The sequence below is a fragment of the Balaenoptera ricei genome, chromosome X (assembly GCF_028023285.1).
Source record: "Balaenoptera ricei isolate mBalRic1 chromosome X, mBalRic1.hap2, whole genome shotgun sequence".
In the NCBI taxonomy this organism is placed as follows: Eukaryota; Metazoa; Chordata; class Mammalia; order Artiodactyla; family Balaenopteridae; genus Balaenoptera; species Balaenoptera ricei.
In genome coordinates this window covers 18,799,658-18,820,150 of record NC_082660.1, presented here as the reverse complement: position 1 = coordinate 18,820,150, position 20,493 = coordinate 18,799,658, and the positions used below count along the sequence as shown (strand labels likewise).

Below are 20,493 nucleotides of genomic sequence, written 5' to 3'. Positions count from 1 at the left end.
CTGCATACAGGTCTTTTGTCTCCCTAGGTAGGTTTATTCCTAGGTATTTTATTCTTTTTGTTGCAATGGTAAATGGGAGTGTTTCCATAATTTCTCTTTCAGATTTTTCATCATTAGTGTATAGGAATGCAAGAGATTTCTGTGCATTAATTTTGTATCCTGCAACTTTACCATATTCATTAATTAGCTCTAGCAGTTTTCTGGTGGCAGTTTTAGGATTCTCTATGTATAGTATCATGTCATCCGCAAACAGTGACAGTTTTACTTCTTCTTTTCCAATTTGTATTCCTTTTATTTCTTTTTCTTCTCTGATTGCCGTGGCTAGGACTTCCAAAACTATGTTGAATAATAGTGGTGAGAGTGGACATCCTTGTCTCGTTCCTGATCTTAGAGGAAATGCTTTCAGTTTTTCACCATTGAGAATGGTGTTTGCTGTGGGTTTGTCATATATGGCCTTTATTATGTTGAGGTAGGTTCCCTCTATGCCCACTTTCTGGAGAGTTTTTATCAGAAATGGGTGTTGAATTTTGTCAAAAGCTTTTTCTGCATCTATTGAGATGATCATATGGTTTTTATTCTTCAATTTGTTAATATGGTGTATCACATTGATTGATTTGCGTATATTGAAGAATCCTTGCATCCCTGGGATAAATCCCACTTGATCGTGGTGTATGATCCTTTTAATGTGTTGTTGGATTCTGTTTGCTAGTATTTTGTTGAGGATTTTTGCATCTATATTCATCAGTGATATTGGTCTGTAATTTTCTTTTTTTGTAGTGTCTTTGTCTGGTTTTGGTATCAGGGTGATGGTGGCCTCATAGAATGAGTTTGGGAGTGTTCCTTCCTCTGCAATTTTTTGGAAGAGTTTGAGAAGGATGGGTGTTAGCTCTTCTCTAAATGTTTGATAGAATTCACCTGTGAAGCCATCTGGTCCTGGACTTTTGTTTGTTGGAAGATTTTTAATCACAGTTTCAATTTCATTACTTGTGATTGGTCTGTTCATATTTTCTATTTCTTCCTGGTTCAGTCTTGGAAGGTTATACCTTTCTAAGAATTTGTCCATTTCTTCCAGGTTGTCCATTTTATTGGCATAAAGTTGCTTGTAGTAGTCTCTTAGGATGCTTTGTATTTCTGCAGTGTCTGTTGTAACTTCTCCTTTTTCATTTCTGATTTTATTGATTTGAGTCCTCTCCCTCTTTTTCTTGATGAGTCTGGCTAATGGCTTATCAATTTTGTTTATCTTCTCAAAGAACCAACTTTTAGTTTTATTGATCTTTGCTATTGTTTTCTTTGTTTCTATTTCATTTATTTCTGCTCTGATCTTTATGATTTCTTTCCTTCTGCTAACTTTGGGTTTTGTTTGTTCTTCTTTCTCTAGTTTCTTTAAGTGTAAGGTTAGATTGTTTACTTGAGCTTTTTCTTGTTTCTTTAGGTAGGCTTGTATAGCTATAAACTTCCCTCTTAGAACTGCTTTTGCTGCATCCCATAGGTTTTGGGTCGTCGTGTTTTCATTGTCATTTGTCTCTAGGTATTTTTTGATATTTCCTCTTTGATTTCTTCAGTGATCTCTTGGTTATTTAGTAACGTATTGTTTAGCCTCCATGTGTTTGTCCTTTTTACGTTTTTTTCCCTGTAATTCATTTCTAATCTCATAGCGTTGTGGTCAGAAAAGATGCTTGATATGATTTCAATTTTCTTAAATTTACTGAGGCTTGATTTGTGACCCAAGATGTGATCTATCTTGGAGAATGTTCCGTGCGCACTTGAGAAGAACGTGTAATCTGCTGTTTTTGGATGGAATGTCCGATATATATCAATTAAATCTATCTGGTCTATTGTGTCATTTAAAGCTTCTGTTTCCTTATTTATTTTCATTTTGGATGATCTATCCATTGGTGTAAGTGAGGTGTTAAAGTCCCCCACTATTATTGTGTTACTGTCGATTTCCTCTTTTATAGCTGTTAGCAGTTGCCTCATGTATTGAGGTGCTCCTATGTTGGGTGCATATATATTTATAATTGTTATATCTTCTTCTTGGATTGATCCCTGGATCATTATGTAGTGTCCTTCCTTGTCTCTTGTAACATTCTTTAATTTAAAGTCTATTTTATCTGATATGAGTATAGCTACTCCAGCTTTCTTTTGATTTCCATTTGCATGGAATATCTTTTTCCATCCCATCACTTTCAGTCTGTATGTGTCCCTAGGTCTAAAGTGGGTCTCTTGTAGACAGCATATATATGGGTCTTGTTTTTGTATCCATTCAGCCAGTCTATGTCTTTTGGTTGGGGCATTTAATCCATTCACGTTTAAGGTAATTATCGATATGTATGTTCCTATGACCATTTTCTTAATTGTTTTGGGTTTGTTTTTGTAGGTCCTTTTCTTCTCTTGTGTTTCCCACTTAGAGAAGTTCCTTTAGCATTTGTTGTAGAGCTGGTTTGGTGGTGCTGAATTCTCTTAGCTTTTGCTTGTCTGTAAAGCTTTTGATTTCTCCATCAAATCTAAATGAGATCCTTGCCGGGTAGAGTAATCTTGGTTGTAGGTTCTTCCCTTTCATCACTTTAAGTATATCATGCCACTCCCTTCTGGCTTGCAGAGTTTCTGCTGAGAAATCAGCTGTTAACCTTATGGGAGTTCCCTTGTATGTTATTTGTCGTTTTTCCCTTGCTGCTTTCAATAATTTTTCTTTGTCTTTAATTTTTGCCACTTTGATTACTATGTGTCTCGGCGTGTTTCTCCTTGGGTTTATCCTGTATGGGACTCTCTGCGCTTCCTGGACTTGGGTGGCTATTTCCTTTCCCATGTTAGGGAAGTTTTCGACTATAATCTCTTCAAATATTTTCTCTGGTCCTTTCTCTCTCTCTTCTCCTTCTGGGACCCCTATAATGCGAATGTTGTTGCGTTTAATGTTGTCCCAGAGGTCTCTTAGGCTGTCTTCATTTCTTTTCATTCTTTTTTCTTTAGTCTGTTCCGCAGCAGTGAATTCCATCATTCTGTCTTCCAGGTCACTTATCCGTTCTTCTGCCTCAGTTATTCTGCTATTGATTCCTTCTAGTGTAGTTTTCATTTCAGTTATTGTATTGGTCATCTCTGTTTGTTTGTTCTTTAATTCTTCTAGGTCTTTGTTAATCATTTCTTGCATCTTCTCAATCTTTGCCTCCATTCTTATTCCAAGGTCCTGGATCATCTTCACTATCATTATTCTGAATTCTTTTTCTGGAAGGTTGCCTATCTCCACTTCATTTAGTTGTTTTTCTGGGGTTTTTTCTTGTTCCTTCATCTGGTACATAGCCCTCTGCCTTTTCATCTTCTCTATCTTTCTGTAACTGTGGTTTTTGGTCCACAGGCTGCAGGATTATAGTTTTTCTTGCTTCTGTTGTCTGCCCTCTGGTGGTTGAGGCTATCTAAGAGGCTTGATGGGAGGCTCTGGTGGTGGGTAGAGCTGACTGTTGCTGTGGCGGTCAGAGCTCAGTAAAACCTTAATCCACTTGACTGTTGATGGGTGGGGCTGGGTTCCCTCCCTGTTGCTGTGGCGGTCAGAGCTCAGTAAAACCTTAATCCACTTGACTGTTGATGGGTGGGGCTGGGTTCCCTCCCTGTTGGCTGTTTTGCCTGAGGCAACCCAACACTGGAGCCTACCCGTGCTCTTTGGTGGGGTTAATGGCAGACTCTGGGAGGGCTCACGCCAAGGAGAACCTCCCAGAACCTCTGCTGCCAGTGTCCCCATCCCCACGGTGAAACAGAGCCACCACTCGCCTCCGCAGGAGACCCCCCAACACCAGCAGGTAGGTCTGGTTCAGTCTCCCCCAGGCTCACTGCTCCTTCCCCTGGGTCCTGATGCACACATTACTTTGTGTGTGCCCTCCAAGAGTGGGGTCTCTGTTTCCCCCAGTCCCGTCAAAGTCCTGCAATCCAATTCCCACTAGGCTTCAAAGTCTGATTCTCTAGGAATTCCTCCTCCCGTTGCCTGACCCCCAGGTTGGGAAGCCTGACGTGGGGCTCAGAACCTTTACTCCAGTGGGTGGACTTCTGTGGTATAAGTGTTCGCCAGTCTGTGAGTCACCCACCCAGCAGTTACGGGGTTTGATTTTACTCTGCTTGCGCCCCTCCTACCGTCTCACTGTGGCTTCTCCTCTGTCCTTGGACGTGGGGTATCCTCCTTGGTGAAGTCCAGGGTCTTCCTGTCAATGATGGTCCAGCAGTCAGTTGTGATTCTGGTGCTCTCGCAAGAGGGAGTGACAGCACGTCCTTCTACTCCGCCATCTTGGTTAATCTCTCGCCAGAGCTGTTTTTTGGTGGTAACTGCAAACAAATGAATGGTGCAAAGGCCTTGCTACTCCAAGTGTGGTCCCTAGACCAGCAGTGTCAGCACTGCTTGGGAGCTTGTTATGCAAATTCTTGGGTCCTACCCCAGACCCAGTTAAAAGGCAATGAGATTTTGCATTTTAACCACCAGATCCTTCAGTGATTCCTGTACACATTAAAGTTTGAGAAGTACCTGAAGTTTAACCTTCTGACTGCATTCATTTGCTTAACAACTGTTTTTGAAAATAAAACAATGGCAGCCACCCCTCTGAGTTAGTGTCTCTGGAATTTGTCCCATTGGGGATATTTTTGTTTTTCTCTTTGGATTGTAGCTAATAATAAAGAATGTTTTTCAAGTAAATCAGTGGTTCCAGGTGGTTCTTGGATGAGAGCCCTGTAACACGGCTATAAAAAGCCAGATATTACTCTTATAAGTTTCCAACTTAAGTATTCCCTGAGGCAAATAGCTTCTGCTTAAGGGAGGCAAATAATTTTATGTAAAATAAATGAGTATCCGTGTAACTATCACACTACCTTCACGCCCCATGTACATCAAAATAAGGGGGGAAGTGCCAAAATCAACTTTACTTGTCACATCCTGACACATGAAAAAGGGACTTTCACACCAAAACTGAGACAAACAAATTAATCCACATACCTTTCGTATTACTTAAAATTCTTCTACTGCCAAAAAAAAAAATCCTGCTATATAAAAACACCTCCATTATCCCTTAATTGTTTTTATATCCTTCCCAGGGCTTATAATGTTACCACTGTGATTATCTGATAAATTCTCAATCCATTTACTCCGACCAAGGAGTGAAAGAAAACACAATGGGAATATTCAGTTTTTTGAAATAAGACATTAATTCTTCAGTGGAATTATTTACAAGAAGAGTACTTTCAGGTTCAACTATAAAGTCTCGAACTTGGCATACAATTCTCCAAAGTATCAAAAGACAGAAAAAAAATCCAAGTAAATGTGCTTAGATGTATGGCATTCCAAAGCAAACCTCAGCACATAATACATAGTTGTAATACATATCAACACATAATACCAACCAGTGGAATTATCATGGCTTAACAGACTTTTTTATTTCTTTGCCTTTAAATTCAATGTTTAATGACCACCTGCATCCAAGGTGCTTACATATTCATATCTGACTGACTACGATGGATTGTTATTAGTGAAGGGAAGCAAAATATACCATCCCAAAATATGCCCCTTTGGCATATCGATTATTTGGGGCTGATTATTTTTGAGAGGCTGCAGACACAGGAATTGTCCTGAAAACAGTAGAAATCACCCTTTTGTGAGAGAAATTAACATTTATAAGGGTAATCTCCATTGTAAGGGTGTCTCCCTCTCTGTACCAAGAGGAGGATGACTAAATCTCTAGAAACTCTTATCAATGGAGAAGGCAAGGACTTAAATCTTCATAACAGCCATACCCTTATTTACTGCATTTTGTCTGGTGCCCATAACTGGCTTCTCCCAGTGCTCAACGTCTTATTTCGTCTTTAGCTGGACTTGGAATTTAAGGTGGTAGCTTGGGCCATTTCTGGGAGTTACTCAGTTTTCCTGAGTAGAAGAGGTACACATGTTATTAAACTTGTTTGTTTTTCTCCTATTGATCTTTTATTACAGGACGGTCTCAGACAAGAACCTAGAAGAGTAGAGAAAAAATTATTTTTCCTCCCCTCCGTTAGTTAGTCATACCTAGATATTCTGCTTCATGCCATTTGTAAAATATAATTCTTCACAAAGAAAATGCACATCAAACAAAACCAAAAACCTAGCTAAATTGAAATTTCTATTTTAAAATAGACCCTCTCCTCCAGTGTAGCTGAAACACATGGAGAAGAACACAGCCAAAATGAGAAGACTTTTTAAAATTCATGACCTCCAACTTCACCTAGAGCAGCCATACTACATTTCCTCAGTTTACTCAGTCTCCCACTCCCCTGGACAACCGTTTCACTCCTCCTCTCTCCTCCAACCTTCAACCCCAACCTCTGTCCTAAACTCAAGACTCACATACCCTACTGCCTCCATGACATCTCCACCTGAAGTCTGATAACATCTCAAATTCAACATGGCCAAAACGGAACTCCTGATCTTCCCTTCCAAACCTGATCCTCCCCACAGTATTCCTCTTCTCAGTTAATAGCACCTCCGTATTTCCATTTAATCAGACTCAGAACTCTTACTCTCAGATCCCTCAACAAATCTGTCAGCAAACTGCGCCGGTTCTATCCTTCAGAATGTATTCAGAATACAACCCCTTCTCACAAGTTCCACTGCTACCATCTGGTCCAAGCCACCAACATCTCTGGCCTGGTCCCTCTGATAGTCTCCTAATTGGCCTCCCTGCTTCTATTCTTGACCTGATACAATCTCTTCTCAACACAGCAGCCAGGGCGATCCTCTCAACATAAGTCAAGTCACATCAGGCCTCTGCTAAAAAGCCTGCATTAGCTCCCCACTTCACTCAGCGTAAAAGCCAACATTCTTACAATGTTCTACAAGTCTTATAAAACGCCACACCATCCCTGCTATTGCTCTGACCTCAGTGCCTACTTCTCTCACCCTCATTCACCCTGCTCCAGCCACGTGGACCTCCCTGCTCTTCCCTGACCTCTCCAGGCACATCACTGCCTCAGGGATTTTGCACTAACTGTTCCATCTGCTTAGAACACTCTTCCCCCAGATAGATGCCATATCTAATTCTCTCACCTCCTTCAAATCTTTGCCAAATGTCATCTTCACAATGAGGCTTTCCTTGATCATCCTATTTAACCCTACAATCCACCCCACATATTCATACCTTCCAGCGCTCCCGATTTGTCTTTACCCTGATCTCATTCTTCTCTCTTCCAGAGTCCTTATCATCTTCTAATACACTTGTTAATGTATGCATTGTATTGATTTTTTTTGTCTACCCTCACCAATAGAATGTCTTCTCAATGAGGTCAGGGATCTTTGTTCTCTGCTGTATCCCAAGTGCCTAGAACAGTGCTTGGTATATAACAGATGTTCAACAAATATTTGTTGAGTAAATGAATGAAATTAAACCTCACCTTTTATTAGTGGATTTATCTGGTTGGGCCATTAACACCACTACGACAATTACGAATAGCCACAGATCATGGGTGTAATCAACATGGAAGTTGATTACAATGCTCTTTCCATATATGTTTAGAAATTTACAAAATAAAAGGATTTCTTTTTAAGCTTATGAAAAAAATTGACAGTGCTTTCTGTGAAATAAATGTCACATCTCTAGTTTTTAGAAGACAGCATAAGGAAAGGGGGAAAAAATCCCTGCATTTTGTTTCTGTTTCTAAGCTACTTAATAGTTGTTAAATATGAGAGGGTGTGGAGAAAAGGGAACCCTCCTACACTGTTGGTGGGAATGTAAATTAGTGCAGTCACTATGGAGAACAGTATGGAGGTTCCTTAAAAAACTAAAAATAGAACTACCATATGATCCAGCAATCCCACTCCTGGGCATATATCCAGAGAAAACTCTAATTCAAAAAGATACATGCAACCCAATGTTCATAATAGCACTATTTACAATAGTCGAGACATGGAAGCAACCCTAGTGTCCATCGACGGATGAATGAATAAAGAAGATGTGGTGTACACACACACACACACACACACACACACACACACACACACACACATACACATGATGGAATACTACTCAGCCATAAAAAAGAATGAAATAATGCCATTTGCAGCAACATGGATGGACCTAGAGATTATCATACTAAGTGAAGTAAGTGAAGACAGAAGAAAGACAAATACCATATGATATCACTTATATGTGAACTCCAAAAAAATGATACAAATCAACTTATTTACAAAACAGAAATAGACTCACAGACATAGAAAACAAACTTATGTTTACCAAAGGGGAAAGGAGAGAGGGATAAATTAGGAGTTTGGGATTAACAGATACACACTAATATATATATAAAATAGATAAACAACAAGGTCCTACTGCATAGCACAGGGAATTATACTCAATATCTCGTAATAACCTATGATGGAAAAGAATCTGAAAAAGAATAGATATATATGTATGTATAACTGAATCACTTTGCTGTATACCCAAAACTAATACACTGTAAATCAACTATACTTCAATAAAAAAATTGTTTGTTTTCAACCCAACCAAAAAATGGGCAGAAGACCTAAATTGACATTTCTCCACAGATGGCCAATAGGCACATGAAAAGATGCTCAACATCACTAATTATTACATTATACTATATATATTATATATATAACTATTATACACATAACTGTATCACTTTGCTGTACACCAGAAACTAACACAACGTTGTAAATCAACTATACTTCAATTTTTTAAAAAGTTGCTTATTTTGAAGAACAAAAAATAAATAAATAAAATTGGCAAAAAAAGAAAAGTTGTTAAATATATTACAAACCACTTCATCACTGGGTCTCCAGCTTCCTCATCTGTAAAACAAAGAAATCTGACTACAAAATCTCTACCTTTTGTAATTACAATAGTTCAAATATCCAATCCTAAAATTATTTAGGTCCTCTTTTTTCCTAAGCATTGACCTAACACATTTAATCTCTACAGGAGAAATTCTGACTCTTTAAGGCATGATTTCATGCTGTTTTCTCATTTCTAAATTTTCTTAATTTTCATGATAACATTCTACATTTGAGTTTGAGCTTTCAATTAATATGGTACTGCAGGAATTCCTCTTTGAAGCAAAACTGTGATCTAGATTCGTCACTTGAAGAGCTAGAAGGCTGATGTTGGCCTGCTGACCATATCCATGTCAGATCTGGTTAACCGCCCTTGTTTTTACCAGCTGGGGAGCAGCACTTACCACCTCCTTCTTGTCTTCCTGGAAGTGTACATCCACAAACATTTTTCCAACAACATAAGGGAGGGTACTTTCAATAAAGTTGACACATTTGTCCCACTGAGGCAACAAAGTTGTGGTACCCTGGATTACCTGTGGGAGATAATCGATCCAGATTGAGCTTCACTTGGATAAAACCAACGACTGAAAAAAAGTTCAAACAACCTGAAGGAAACAGTCTACAAAACACTGCAGGCCCCAACCCATATACATGTGTCAGATAGTAAACCAAAGGTAAAATCGGACGAAGAAAAATATTCTGCTTGTCCCATTATATTTAAAACTAAGTGAAAATATTTTAAGAGTGGATAATAATGTATTCCTCCTTTCCTTCCAATTTTCCCCATTAAACAAAGGATTTGGACAATAGCATAGCTTTTCTGCAGTTAACAGGGATGTGAGGGGATGCTGTCCAAGTGTCCAGATGGTAGTTAATATCTACTGAGAACTAAGGTTCCACCAAGAAAGGTCTAACATCAGTAGGTGATCAAGCTCCTACCCAGTGAGGGTTTCCTTGCTCTGGGAAGTACACTCACAAGACAGACCAGGAAAATATGCCCACCATGAACAACCCAGGAAGCATATTTACACTGTGTCATAACAGAACACACTGGTGACCAAGTATAAAATAGATGTCAATGTTTTTCTCATCTGTCCCAATTAAACCATTTCAAGAAAACACTTACAAACAAGTAAGGAAGTTCCAAAGCAGGACTTGGAAGGCTCAAAGGTTTACTCTTGGGGGATGAAAGCAAAGAAATAAATATCGTTTAAGTTGCCCTTGCAGGTTGGGAGTTTGGAGCACTCAAAATGCAAAGTGAAGGCAGACAGCAAGGGAGGGAGGCTCTGAGAATGGTGGCTGGAGGCATCCCTTGAACGATGTTAGACCCAGGTTGTTGGTTCAGAGCAAATGGGATTAACAATGAAGTTCATCCATTCTTCCTCTACTTTCTGATAACACAACCACTCTCAGAGGTAAGGAATGAATGAATCTATTTTTAAAACTTCTAGAGAAAGAGATCCTACAATCTTCTTTGGCGATTCAGTATTATATTTAGCACGTTATGCTCAAGAAACATCCCTTCATACCTAACCTCAAATTTTCACACACTACTTCTTACACCTCTCTATTCTCTTCACAGTGGGGGTGGAAAGCAGCTGGGTACCATCTTTTATGTGATCCATGGGAGTTAAAAATACACACAGACACATATATATAATCTACCTTTTTTGTAGCTTAACCCTTTGATATGACCTCAACATATATAGTTGTTTTATGATGTTCTCTATAAAGCTCAATACTCTAGTGACTTTAAGGGCCAAAATGTATCCAAAATAATTGTGCTACTACTCAAGAGTAATGACCCACTAAGAACTTCTCTACTTATCACTTTCTCTAGTAACTAAAATGTCTGTTAAATGAAAGTATAGCTTACAAAATTTGCCATTACTTAACTCCAAATTGAGATAAAATTAACTTAAAATATTTTTTAAAGTCACAAAATTCTTAAATGTAAAAAAAAAAGCCACAAAATCCTTAAGTCCTGTATTAGTAAGAGAATTACTCAGACAAAAGCGTCTGAAACAAAGAGTAACACCTATGTAAGTTAAGAGGAGAACAAGAGTGGGAGAGGAGCAAAGATCACAGAGCTGGGTGAGGAGGGGGAGAAGAAAAGTGTTTCAGGCAGTTGAGCCACATCTCAGAGGAGACTAAATTTAGGCCTCTTTGGCCTAGTAGAATTAGGAAAAACTAAAAGACTGAAGATCAAGGTAGAGTTAAAGACAAACCTCTACCCCTAAATTAAAGATGAAACTTTACCATCTAATACTTATATCATGCATATTTTGAATATTCAGAATACTGAAAATGAAAGACAGTTACAAATATATCACTAAGAAATATTAAAATTATAATTACAGTGACCCACTTAAAAACACTGGGGGAAAGGGGAATAAACTGATAAGGGGAGAGCGAAAACAACATGGTGGTCCCAAGTATTGCCCTCAATATCTCTATATAGCCTCATCAAAGAAGAGCTTGAGTGTACCTTACTGTATGTAAGGTTTACCTCAATAAAAAGAAATAAAGCCAAAAAAAAAAAAATAGAGTTCGAGCTGCAAAACTCCCTCTGTTTAAACAATTGGATTGTTTCATCCAATCCCTGAAGATGATTTTTATTGGATTAGTTAATATACAGACTGTTCCGGCATGTGAAGTTATCCAGTGATGTAACACTGCAATCTTCTTAAAACGTACCCGTGAGAATTCCAGCCACCTATACTGAAAGCGCCTGCTTAGGTTTGGAATTCTGGAATAAACCATCCTCCACACCAAATAGTTGGCAACTGTCCTGTTAACAGAAAGAGAAGCACATTTGTTGTGTTGAATTTGATATCTGATGCTCTGCAGAGCACCCTGGGAAAATCTGTTGGCAAAGCTCCATGGAGGGACCTCTTGCTCATACAAAACTGCAGAACTTTCACTTGAGTAATGACATAAGATGATACAGTGTCAATAAGCTCAACCAAAATTGGCTTGCTTTTCACCACCTAATACAGATAGATGATATGAAAATTCCAGCCCCAGGCCTTAGCGTGAACATTTTGCTTTCCCACTCAGGACATGGAGTCCACTGTTACCCAGCCTTTCATGTCTAGAAATTGTCAAGAACTTCCAATTATTAGGTGACTTGATAAAATGCAGATGAATTCTTACCTTTTGGAAACAAAATGCAATATATTGGCTAATACCAATTATGTAGATATGCACCCTGGCTGCAAACCTACTAGATGTGGGAGTTTGGGCAAGTCACTTAAGCTCGTTGATTTTATCTCTGTCATACAATGAGAATGATCCCTACCTTACAGGGCTATTGTGAAGTTAAAATAAGTAACAAAATGTTTGACAGAGTAAATTCCAGTTTTCATTACTGTTCACTTCCAAATATATGAACAACCCCATACGCTCATGTAATGTCCATAATACATATTTTTAAAAATCCGTTACATTTTCTTAAGTGTTGCCTTTTTTCTATAAGCAAAACATGCCCTGACCTTAGAAGGATGTGTGATCTGAGTTAATTTCTAACTCAATAGTGATGATGAATTTTTAATGACCCATCCCCTCCCAGCTGTGCCATTACCATGGTGACTAATAACACACATTCCTGAGAGGGCTCTCGGTCAGCCAGCCATGTGAGAGCAGTGTGACATGATGATGGCAACTGGCCCATCAAGAACAACCCACACTCTCATTTGCGTGGCATCCTAACCCAGTGGATATGCACTCTTAGCAATTAAATGTATTTCAGCATACACACCCAAGATATGTATAGTCATTTTAATTTATATAGAGATATACTAAAGGACTAACATATCAGGAACGTTTTTCACAAATATAGAAATAGACATTTTGAAAGATAAAATGAAATGAAGATATTTTCCAAACTCCTTAGTTAATCTTTCAAACACTTTTAATTCTTCAAGACACATTATCCATATAGGATTAGGTTAATACAATGACAGTCAATGTAAATCAACATCTCATATGGTTGTCTTGAGTATTTCAAAATATTTTGACCATATCCTTCCCAGATCTGGTTAGAACACCATTGTTTTTACCTTGTCATCTGGCCAACCAAGATGGCGTAACTAGAGTGGGCGAAGGGCCACTTCTGCCATTTTTTTCCCATTCACTTTGTGCTTATACAATTAGTAATAGCTTCAATTCCTGTTTCTCTACAAGAATTTTTTAAATCACTTGTCCATTTTGTGAGGATTAAACCAATAATAAAATTCATAAATCTACAGGTATATGTAAATGACTTGAGATTATTTTTAATATATGGAATAAAGACTAACCAGTGAAGGTAACACTGTCTTGCCTCATATGTGCCATGCAGATCAAATGAAGGGTCCATGGCCATCTATATAGCAAAACTCAATATAGCCTAGTTATTTTTTCAATGGAAAGAATAAAGAGATATAGAAGTTCTAAAAGTTTCTTCTCAGACCCAGTGGATCTTGTTGAGGTACGCACACTTCCCCTCGGAGACCACCACTCTCATCAGCAAAATCTAGCCCTTGTCCATGCTCTTTTGAGGCACTATAATAAACATGTAGTTTTAGGTCATTCCTTTGGACCTTTTGAGTTCACATCCCTAATCCTGAGAAAGACAAGAAGTGCTCACTGAGCACCTACTGTTGGCCAAGTATCATCCCAGATGCCATGAGGAATGTAAAGAAATAGGAACTCAGCACCTACATTCAGAGAACTTAGAGTGTAGCTGGGGGACACGGAACTTCAGATTTCAGCTTGTTCGTGAAAAATGGGGTTTTTAATTGAATGGGATACACGGTAAGTACATAAGGAACCCTTCTTTCATTCACTCATTCAGCACATCCTGAGCACCCGATATGTACTAATAGTTCTAGGTGCTGGGGAGATGGACAGGGGAGAAAGCTATACCCCTGATCTCCTGGGTCTTTTAGCCAAGCAGGGAACCAGGCAAGCACAGAAATAATGATCTGGAGACCCCAGCACCCAAAAGTGCATGCCAGACCCTGGGCTGGGGAGAGTGCACACCTCAACCTGAGGGGTGAGAGTAGGCCTCGGGAGAGGGACGGGGCTTGGGCTATGAAGGCTTCAGGGTGTGAAGCAGGAACATGAACTGTGGACAGGCTGAATAATGCAGGAATAGCTTCTGTGTTGGAGGGGATGCTGAGGGCCATCACTCAGAGCTATAGGCAGAAAGGCCAGCTACAGCAGGGAACACACAGGCTGCAATTAGGGTCCAAAATCTAGAATGTTAAAGGGGCAGAGCCCAACCCTAACACAAGGTCTGTATGTTCTTCAACCTTAAAATACTGCTTTTGGGCTGTGAGAGCTATGCTGGCTCCGTAAGTAGAGATTCAAAGGAGGTCCGTGGCCAGCAGGTACGCTTACGTGAATTCAGAAGCTATTCCCTCAAGGGGTCTGTGATGAGCCAGATCAACTGGGGAAGTTGTTAGGATGTGGCCTGATGCTGGCGGTAGAAGAGGCAGCATGATGCAAGTATGTTGGGGTTTTAGATTTTTCGGCGTTTCCTGCTCCCTTAAAATCACACCGCTTAAGGCATCCCATATTATCTATAACTCCCACAGCATTGCTATAGGAGAGATGTTATTGTACGCATTTTACATAAAAGGAAACTTGACGCCTACAACCATTAAGTAACGCCTCATGATCCCATAATCAGTCGGTCTCCAACTTAGTAGAATCACCTGGGGAGTTTTAAAAGTCCAGATGCCCAGGCCACTCCAGACCAATTAAATCAGTATCTCTAGGGTGAGACCCACGATAAATATTGTTTTTAAATCCCCCCCAGCTAAGTCCAATGTGCAACCAAGTTGGAGAACAGGTGTAATAAGCAGTGGAGGCTAGACCAGACCAACGTGTGTCTGACTCTTAAAGCCTCTGCGCTTTTCCCCATGCCACACAGTGAGGGATTAACACCTCTAGTTCCACAAAGATTTCCTGTCCAGTCACAGAGACCCCAAAACACTCCGACAACCACACTTCACAGAAATCTGAGGGTATGAAGAAAGAACAGTGTGTGAGGCCTTCATAAGCAAGGCATGACCGAGACGATAGCACACAAAGACCTCTGAGAGCTGGAAGACGGAACCGGGGAAGCTGGCACGGTGAGGCAACGGCGCTGATGCGCTGCCCCAGCGTGCTGTAAGTACACCGGCAGAACGCTGGGGAGCACAGCTTGGGGGTGCTAATATTACCACGCCAGGAACAGATCTGACCGTAACGACTGAATTACTGCCACTTAAGGCTCAGATGTATCAAAAAACAAAAATAAGACTCGGCAACAGTCCTTGAAAAATAACACATCTTTTTTTTCAAAAAGCATTTTTAGCAGTATGGTAATTTCCCCAAATGGCAATAAATAAAGTAGAGGAAAGCAAAGCATCTCAGGAGAGAATCCACCACTAAGAGAGCAGCATGAAATCATTTCCCAAAGCCTCTGACTAGGAAGATTTTTTTTTTTTTAAGAAGATTTTCCTGCCCCTTGCTTTCAATTAGTGACAGCTTACATTTGTATTGCATTTAAGAGATCATAAAGACCTTTTTTGATCCTCATGATGATGCTATGGGGTGGTTATTATTATTATTCCAATTTTCAGATAAATAAAACAAAGGTCAGAGGTCAAAGGACTTATAAGTATGGGTCAATTCCAGGACTAACATTTGGGTCTTCAGATTCCACAGCTTGCATTTGCTCCTCTGAGTCAAGCCACCTGAGGTAAGCCAAGCAGGTACCTCTCGAAGGTTCTCAAAGCCAAAGAGACCTTCCTAAATCCTAGAGGCGGCCCAGAGGTATGCAGCTTCACCATCACCTGAGAACTTGTTAGAAAATTCCTGGGCCTCCCCCAAGATCTACTGAATCAGAAACTGTTGCCTCTTTTTTTTTTTTTTCTTTTTTTGGATGCACTGCACAGCATGTGGGATCTTAGTTCCCCGACCAGGGATCGAACCCATGCCCGCTGCAGTGGACGTGCGGAGTTTTAACCACTGGACCGCCAGGGAAGTCCGGAAACTGTTGCCTTGAAGGCAACATCCAAGTTAATGCTAGTCCCATCACCCAACATGCTCAACATCCCCCTTTTCCACTCTCCCCTACCTGGAAAATTCCTCCTTATCCTTTGGGGTTCTGCTCCTATGTCACCTCCTGCACAGTGGGCATTGGGCCATCGGTTAACTTTTAGAAATTTTTAGGAAGTATCTTCTATGTGAGAAGTACCATGCTAGGCCTTGAAGTTACAAAAGCAATTACAGGAGTGCCCACCATCAGATACTCACTGAGTCGTGGAGATGAGGGAGAGGAGCAAACCAGAAAATTAGGTAAGTTCTTTGATATTTTGCTCCTGGGCACGAAGCTAGACTATATTGCCCAGCTTCTCTTGCAGTTAAATGGGTCATGTGGCTGAGTTCTGGTCAATGGAATATGGGTTGAAGTGACACATTCCACTTCTAGGCCTTCCCACAAAACCTCCTTGCAATCCTCCATTCTCTCTCTTTCCCCATCCACTGGCTGAATGGAGAGGATTCCAAAAAGCCAGAGGAAGGCAGAACCACAAGATGGAAGGAGCCTGGGTTCCCGAGTCCCTACTTGGAGGAAAGCTGCCTTACAGGGACACCCATGTTGGACATTCCAGGAGCAGAGAGTACAATTTTCATTGTACAAGCCAATAAGAGTTTAGAGGTGCTAATTACAGTGATTGGTATGTCCTGACTAATATAGTAACTAGGGAACCCAAGGGCACATTTCCTTGACCACTCTTGTGCCACAACACAAGTGAGGATCAAAGATGATTAGCAGTCTAAAAACCATACTGTGCCATGCAAATAAAGTGTTATCAAAATTCTCAAGAAGCATATAGTGTTTTGAAATCTCATAAACATACACAGAATACAAGTTGTTTTTGAGGAATTGGTTGCTGAAGAGTAAACTATGTGACAGAGATTTGGTTTTTGTCTTTATTTAAAACTGAAGCTTCATAACATCTGCAGGTCATTTATGTTATGTACATAATGTCTGCAGTTAATTTTTCTATCTATATTTTCTTACACTATAGTTCACTATGTTTACATCTGTCTAAGTTATCATTTTGTCAAGAACCAGATTAAAGTCTTCCTCCAATCATGGTCTTTCTTGGTCCCTTTGTCATGACAGGTCCTGCAATTCTAAAGTGTAATCACCACCAAAGAGATTATCTAATACAGTAAACCAAGGCCCAATCTATCCCCTGATTGTAAATTATGCTTTTGTGGAAATAAAATTAATACAATTTCCAAAAGTACCTACTAATTTACAACTGAAGATAACACAGACACTAGAAGAAACCAACTCACTAGGTGCTGAAGGATGCATATACAGCATGGCAAATTCCATCTTTCAACAGAAATTAGCACCACCATTTAAAATGTGCTGAAGTAACTCAATGGCATAGGAGTACAAAATCATTTGGGTCATATTTTATAGTATTTCAGAGCTAGGAAGTACATATGAAAAAGTTTTCTAAAGCAGTGAGTCTCCCAAAAAACTAATCATAAGATTCCTGGGGTGCTTGTTAAAATACAGATTTCTGGGCCTCACCCCAGATCTACTGCATCAGCCTCTAAGGAGGAGGGCCCTTGGAATCTGTATTTTTACCAAGGGCCCAAGGTGATGCTGCTGGCATTACTGGTCCACAGACCACACTTGGAATAGCAAGGCTCTACCTCACAAAGAATCTGAAGTGAATTTATTATTTCTACTCTCGCTTTTCTGCATGTTTACTTTTCTGTATGCCTTCTTCAATGAACACATATTGTTTTTATCATAAGAAAATAGCATCTTAAAATGAACAGCTCTTCAAAAGTGTCTAAGTGTTTTCATAGGTGGGGATGGATGCTAAATTTTATTCCTAGGACTTCTGCAGGTGCCTTTTTTCCAACACAATTCCTGGTAACATAGCCTTGTCTAAGTCCAAATAAGAAAGTATGATTTTTAATCATGGCCCGGCAATTAGCCTATTAAGCTGTCTTTGTGAACTATTTGACCTTCCTGTGCTTCATTTTCTGTAGTCAAATGTGAATGGCTTCATGAGGATGTAAAATTCTCTTTCCTGATCTAAAATATGACACAAGTCAACCCATCTATGAAACAGAGTCACGGACGTGGAGAACAGACTGGTGGCTGCCAAGGGGGAGGGGGTTGGGGGAGGGCTGGAGTGGGGGGTTGGGGTGAGCAGACATGAGCTTTTATACATGGAATGCATAAACAACAAGGGCTTACCGTAGAGCACAGAGAACTATATTCAGTATCCTATGATAAACCATAATGGGAAAGAATATAAAAAAAAGAATGTATATGTATGTATAACTGAACCACTTTGCTGTACAGGAGTAAAACACAACACTGTAAATCAACTCTACTTCAATAAAAAAAAATTCTCTTTCTTGGACATTTTTAGCATTTCCTTGTTTTGTAGTGCTAAAGGAACAAAGCAACAAATTCTAAAACATTCTTTAAGAAAAACCTGACAAGGCCTTCCCTGGTGGTGCAGTGGTTAAGAATCCACCTGCCAATGCAGGGGACACGGGTTCGAGCCCTGGTCTGGGAAGCTCCCACATGCCATAGAGCAACTAAGCCCATGTGCCACAACTACTGAAGCCTGCGCGCCTAAAGCCTATGCCCCGCAACAAGAGAAACCACTGCAATGAGAAGCCTGCGCACTGCAACAAAGACGCAACGCAGCCAAAAATAAATAAATAAATAAAAGAAAAACCTGACAGTTCCTGAAGTTGTTTCATCAGTCCAATTTTTCTACAGTTCTCAGAGTGATCTTATGTCTTTTCAATACTGGTACTTTGGTTTATTGCCACAAAGTGACTTAATGGCTTAAAAGAAACCAGAAAAAAACAGCAAAGGACCAAGAATGAACTGGGGGAAAACAAAGATGTTCATATAGAAAGTTCAGAAAATAACATCATTATATGACTAGTTCCCAAAACTAATAAACAATTTAGGCTTTTAGAGAGAAAATATGGAGAAAGACTAGAAATAAGGGGCAAAAACACTGCGTATTTGTTGTCATCATAGCAAATAAATTACCCCAGATGATGGTTTCGGCCCATTTGTCACAAAGGGCACCACGACTTTCCCTAAGACTCTTTTGATGTAACTTTCTTTAAAAACAGTTTTCAAAGGACATGAGACGGAAGACGTTATAATTTAAAAGGAAAAATAAAAGTCACAGTAAAATGCACAAGGAAGCTCTTACTTCTTCCTCTCAGAGCCTAATATCCTAAACAAATCCTTGAAGTACTGAGGGACACGGACCACCACATTCTCTGAGGGGCCAATGTCTTTCAGTTCGGGGTAGAGTCTGACATCGATGACCTTCTTGATGAAGTCCAGCCAGTCAAACTGAGGAGAGAGAGAAAAAAAAACATAGTGAGAAAACCTCTGGGGGGCAACAATCAAGGAGAAAGGCAAATAGAGTCAGCTGAACGTAATCCACTGCTTGTGACTTCAGACCAAATAATTAAACATTCAACTGCTCAAATCTAGAAAATAAATTCCTGATCACTGCCACCCAGACCAGACCTACTGCCTGAATCGTAAATGGAATATGTGCTCTGTACCGTCTGCGTATGCACCACACATGCACACACACACTCCCCCGGTAACGTGCACACTCGCTCCCCTGGCCCCTCCAGCACTCCCCCTGCCTCCTCTACTCTCCCCCTCCCTCTCTTCCTTCCTCTCCCTTCTCTCCTGAGCTCTCCCTCCTTCCTTCTTGCACTCTCCCTCCCTCCTGCGCTAGCCCTCACCTCCCTTCTCCCCGCACGCTCCCTCCCTCCTGCGCTAGCCCTCACCTCCCTTCTCCCTGCACGCTCCCTCCCTCCTGCGCTAGCCCTCACCTCCCTTCTCCCCGCACGCTCCCTCCCTCCTGCGCTAGCCCTCACCTCCCTTCTCCCTGCACGCTCCCTCCCTCCTGCGCTAGCCCTCACCTCCCTTCTCCCTGCACGCTCCCTCCCTCCTGCGCTAGCCCTCACCTCCCTTCTCCCTGCACTCTCCCCTACTCCCTACTCATTCACTCTCCTGTCCACACAGACACAGATGCCCCATTACACTTCTGCTCTTCCCTCTGGCATAGCCTTTCTTACACAGAGGGAAACAAGCAGCAACAAAAAGTAACATGTTTCCCCTCTTCATAGCATCACTATCTTGGCGTTCTTACCTGGCTACCCCAAAAGTCATCCCCAGTCTTTTTCTCTTCTTTTCCTCCCTTGCCTGCCTCCACTATTGAAAAGGAAAAACAGTCACTCACTTGCCCAGCCTAGCCTGTAGGTAGGGATGGCCACGTGCCCCAATCCTACTTGATAAGAAATAAAGGGAAGACACCTAGAAAGGCTTTGGTTTTTCCTGGTAGAAGAGGTAGACATGGCCCATACTGGTGCTTCCAACTTCTTCCTGCCCTGATGGCAGATGTGACATATGCAGCTGTGGCAGCCACCTTACAACCTTGAGTCATCAAACGTGAAGTCAAAAAGCCAACACACTAAGAAGAGTGGAATGGAAAGAAAGAACTTGGATCTTTGACAACATTGTGCAACAGCTAAACCAACACCAACAGCCACCTATGTCTAGACTTTTCTGTCATATTAGAAAACGGGCTTGAAGTTTTTAAGCCACTCTTGGAAAAGTTTTCTATTCCCTATAGCAGAAA

At 40.5% G+C, this 20,493-nt stretch overlaps 1 protein-coding gene across 1 annotated transcript in view; it reads right to left on the bottom strand.

Moving 5' to 3' along the window:
* PHEX (phosphate regulating endopeptidase X-linked) overlaps positions 1-20,493 on the bottom strand; it is a 198,071-nt gene that overhangs the window by 123,358 nt on the left and 54,220 nt on the right. The window contains exons 9-11 of the mRNA XM_059910108.1: positions 19,042-19,187; positions 11,483-11,576; positions 9,190-9,318 (exon numbers count right to left, since the gene is read on the bottom strand). Of these exons, the coding sequence (XP_059766091.1) occupies positions 9,190-9,318; positions 11,483-11,576; positions 19,042-19,187 (369 nt within the window). The remainder of the gene's footprint in view (positions 1-9,189; positions 9,319-11,482; positions 11,577-19,041; positions 19,188-20,493) is intronic.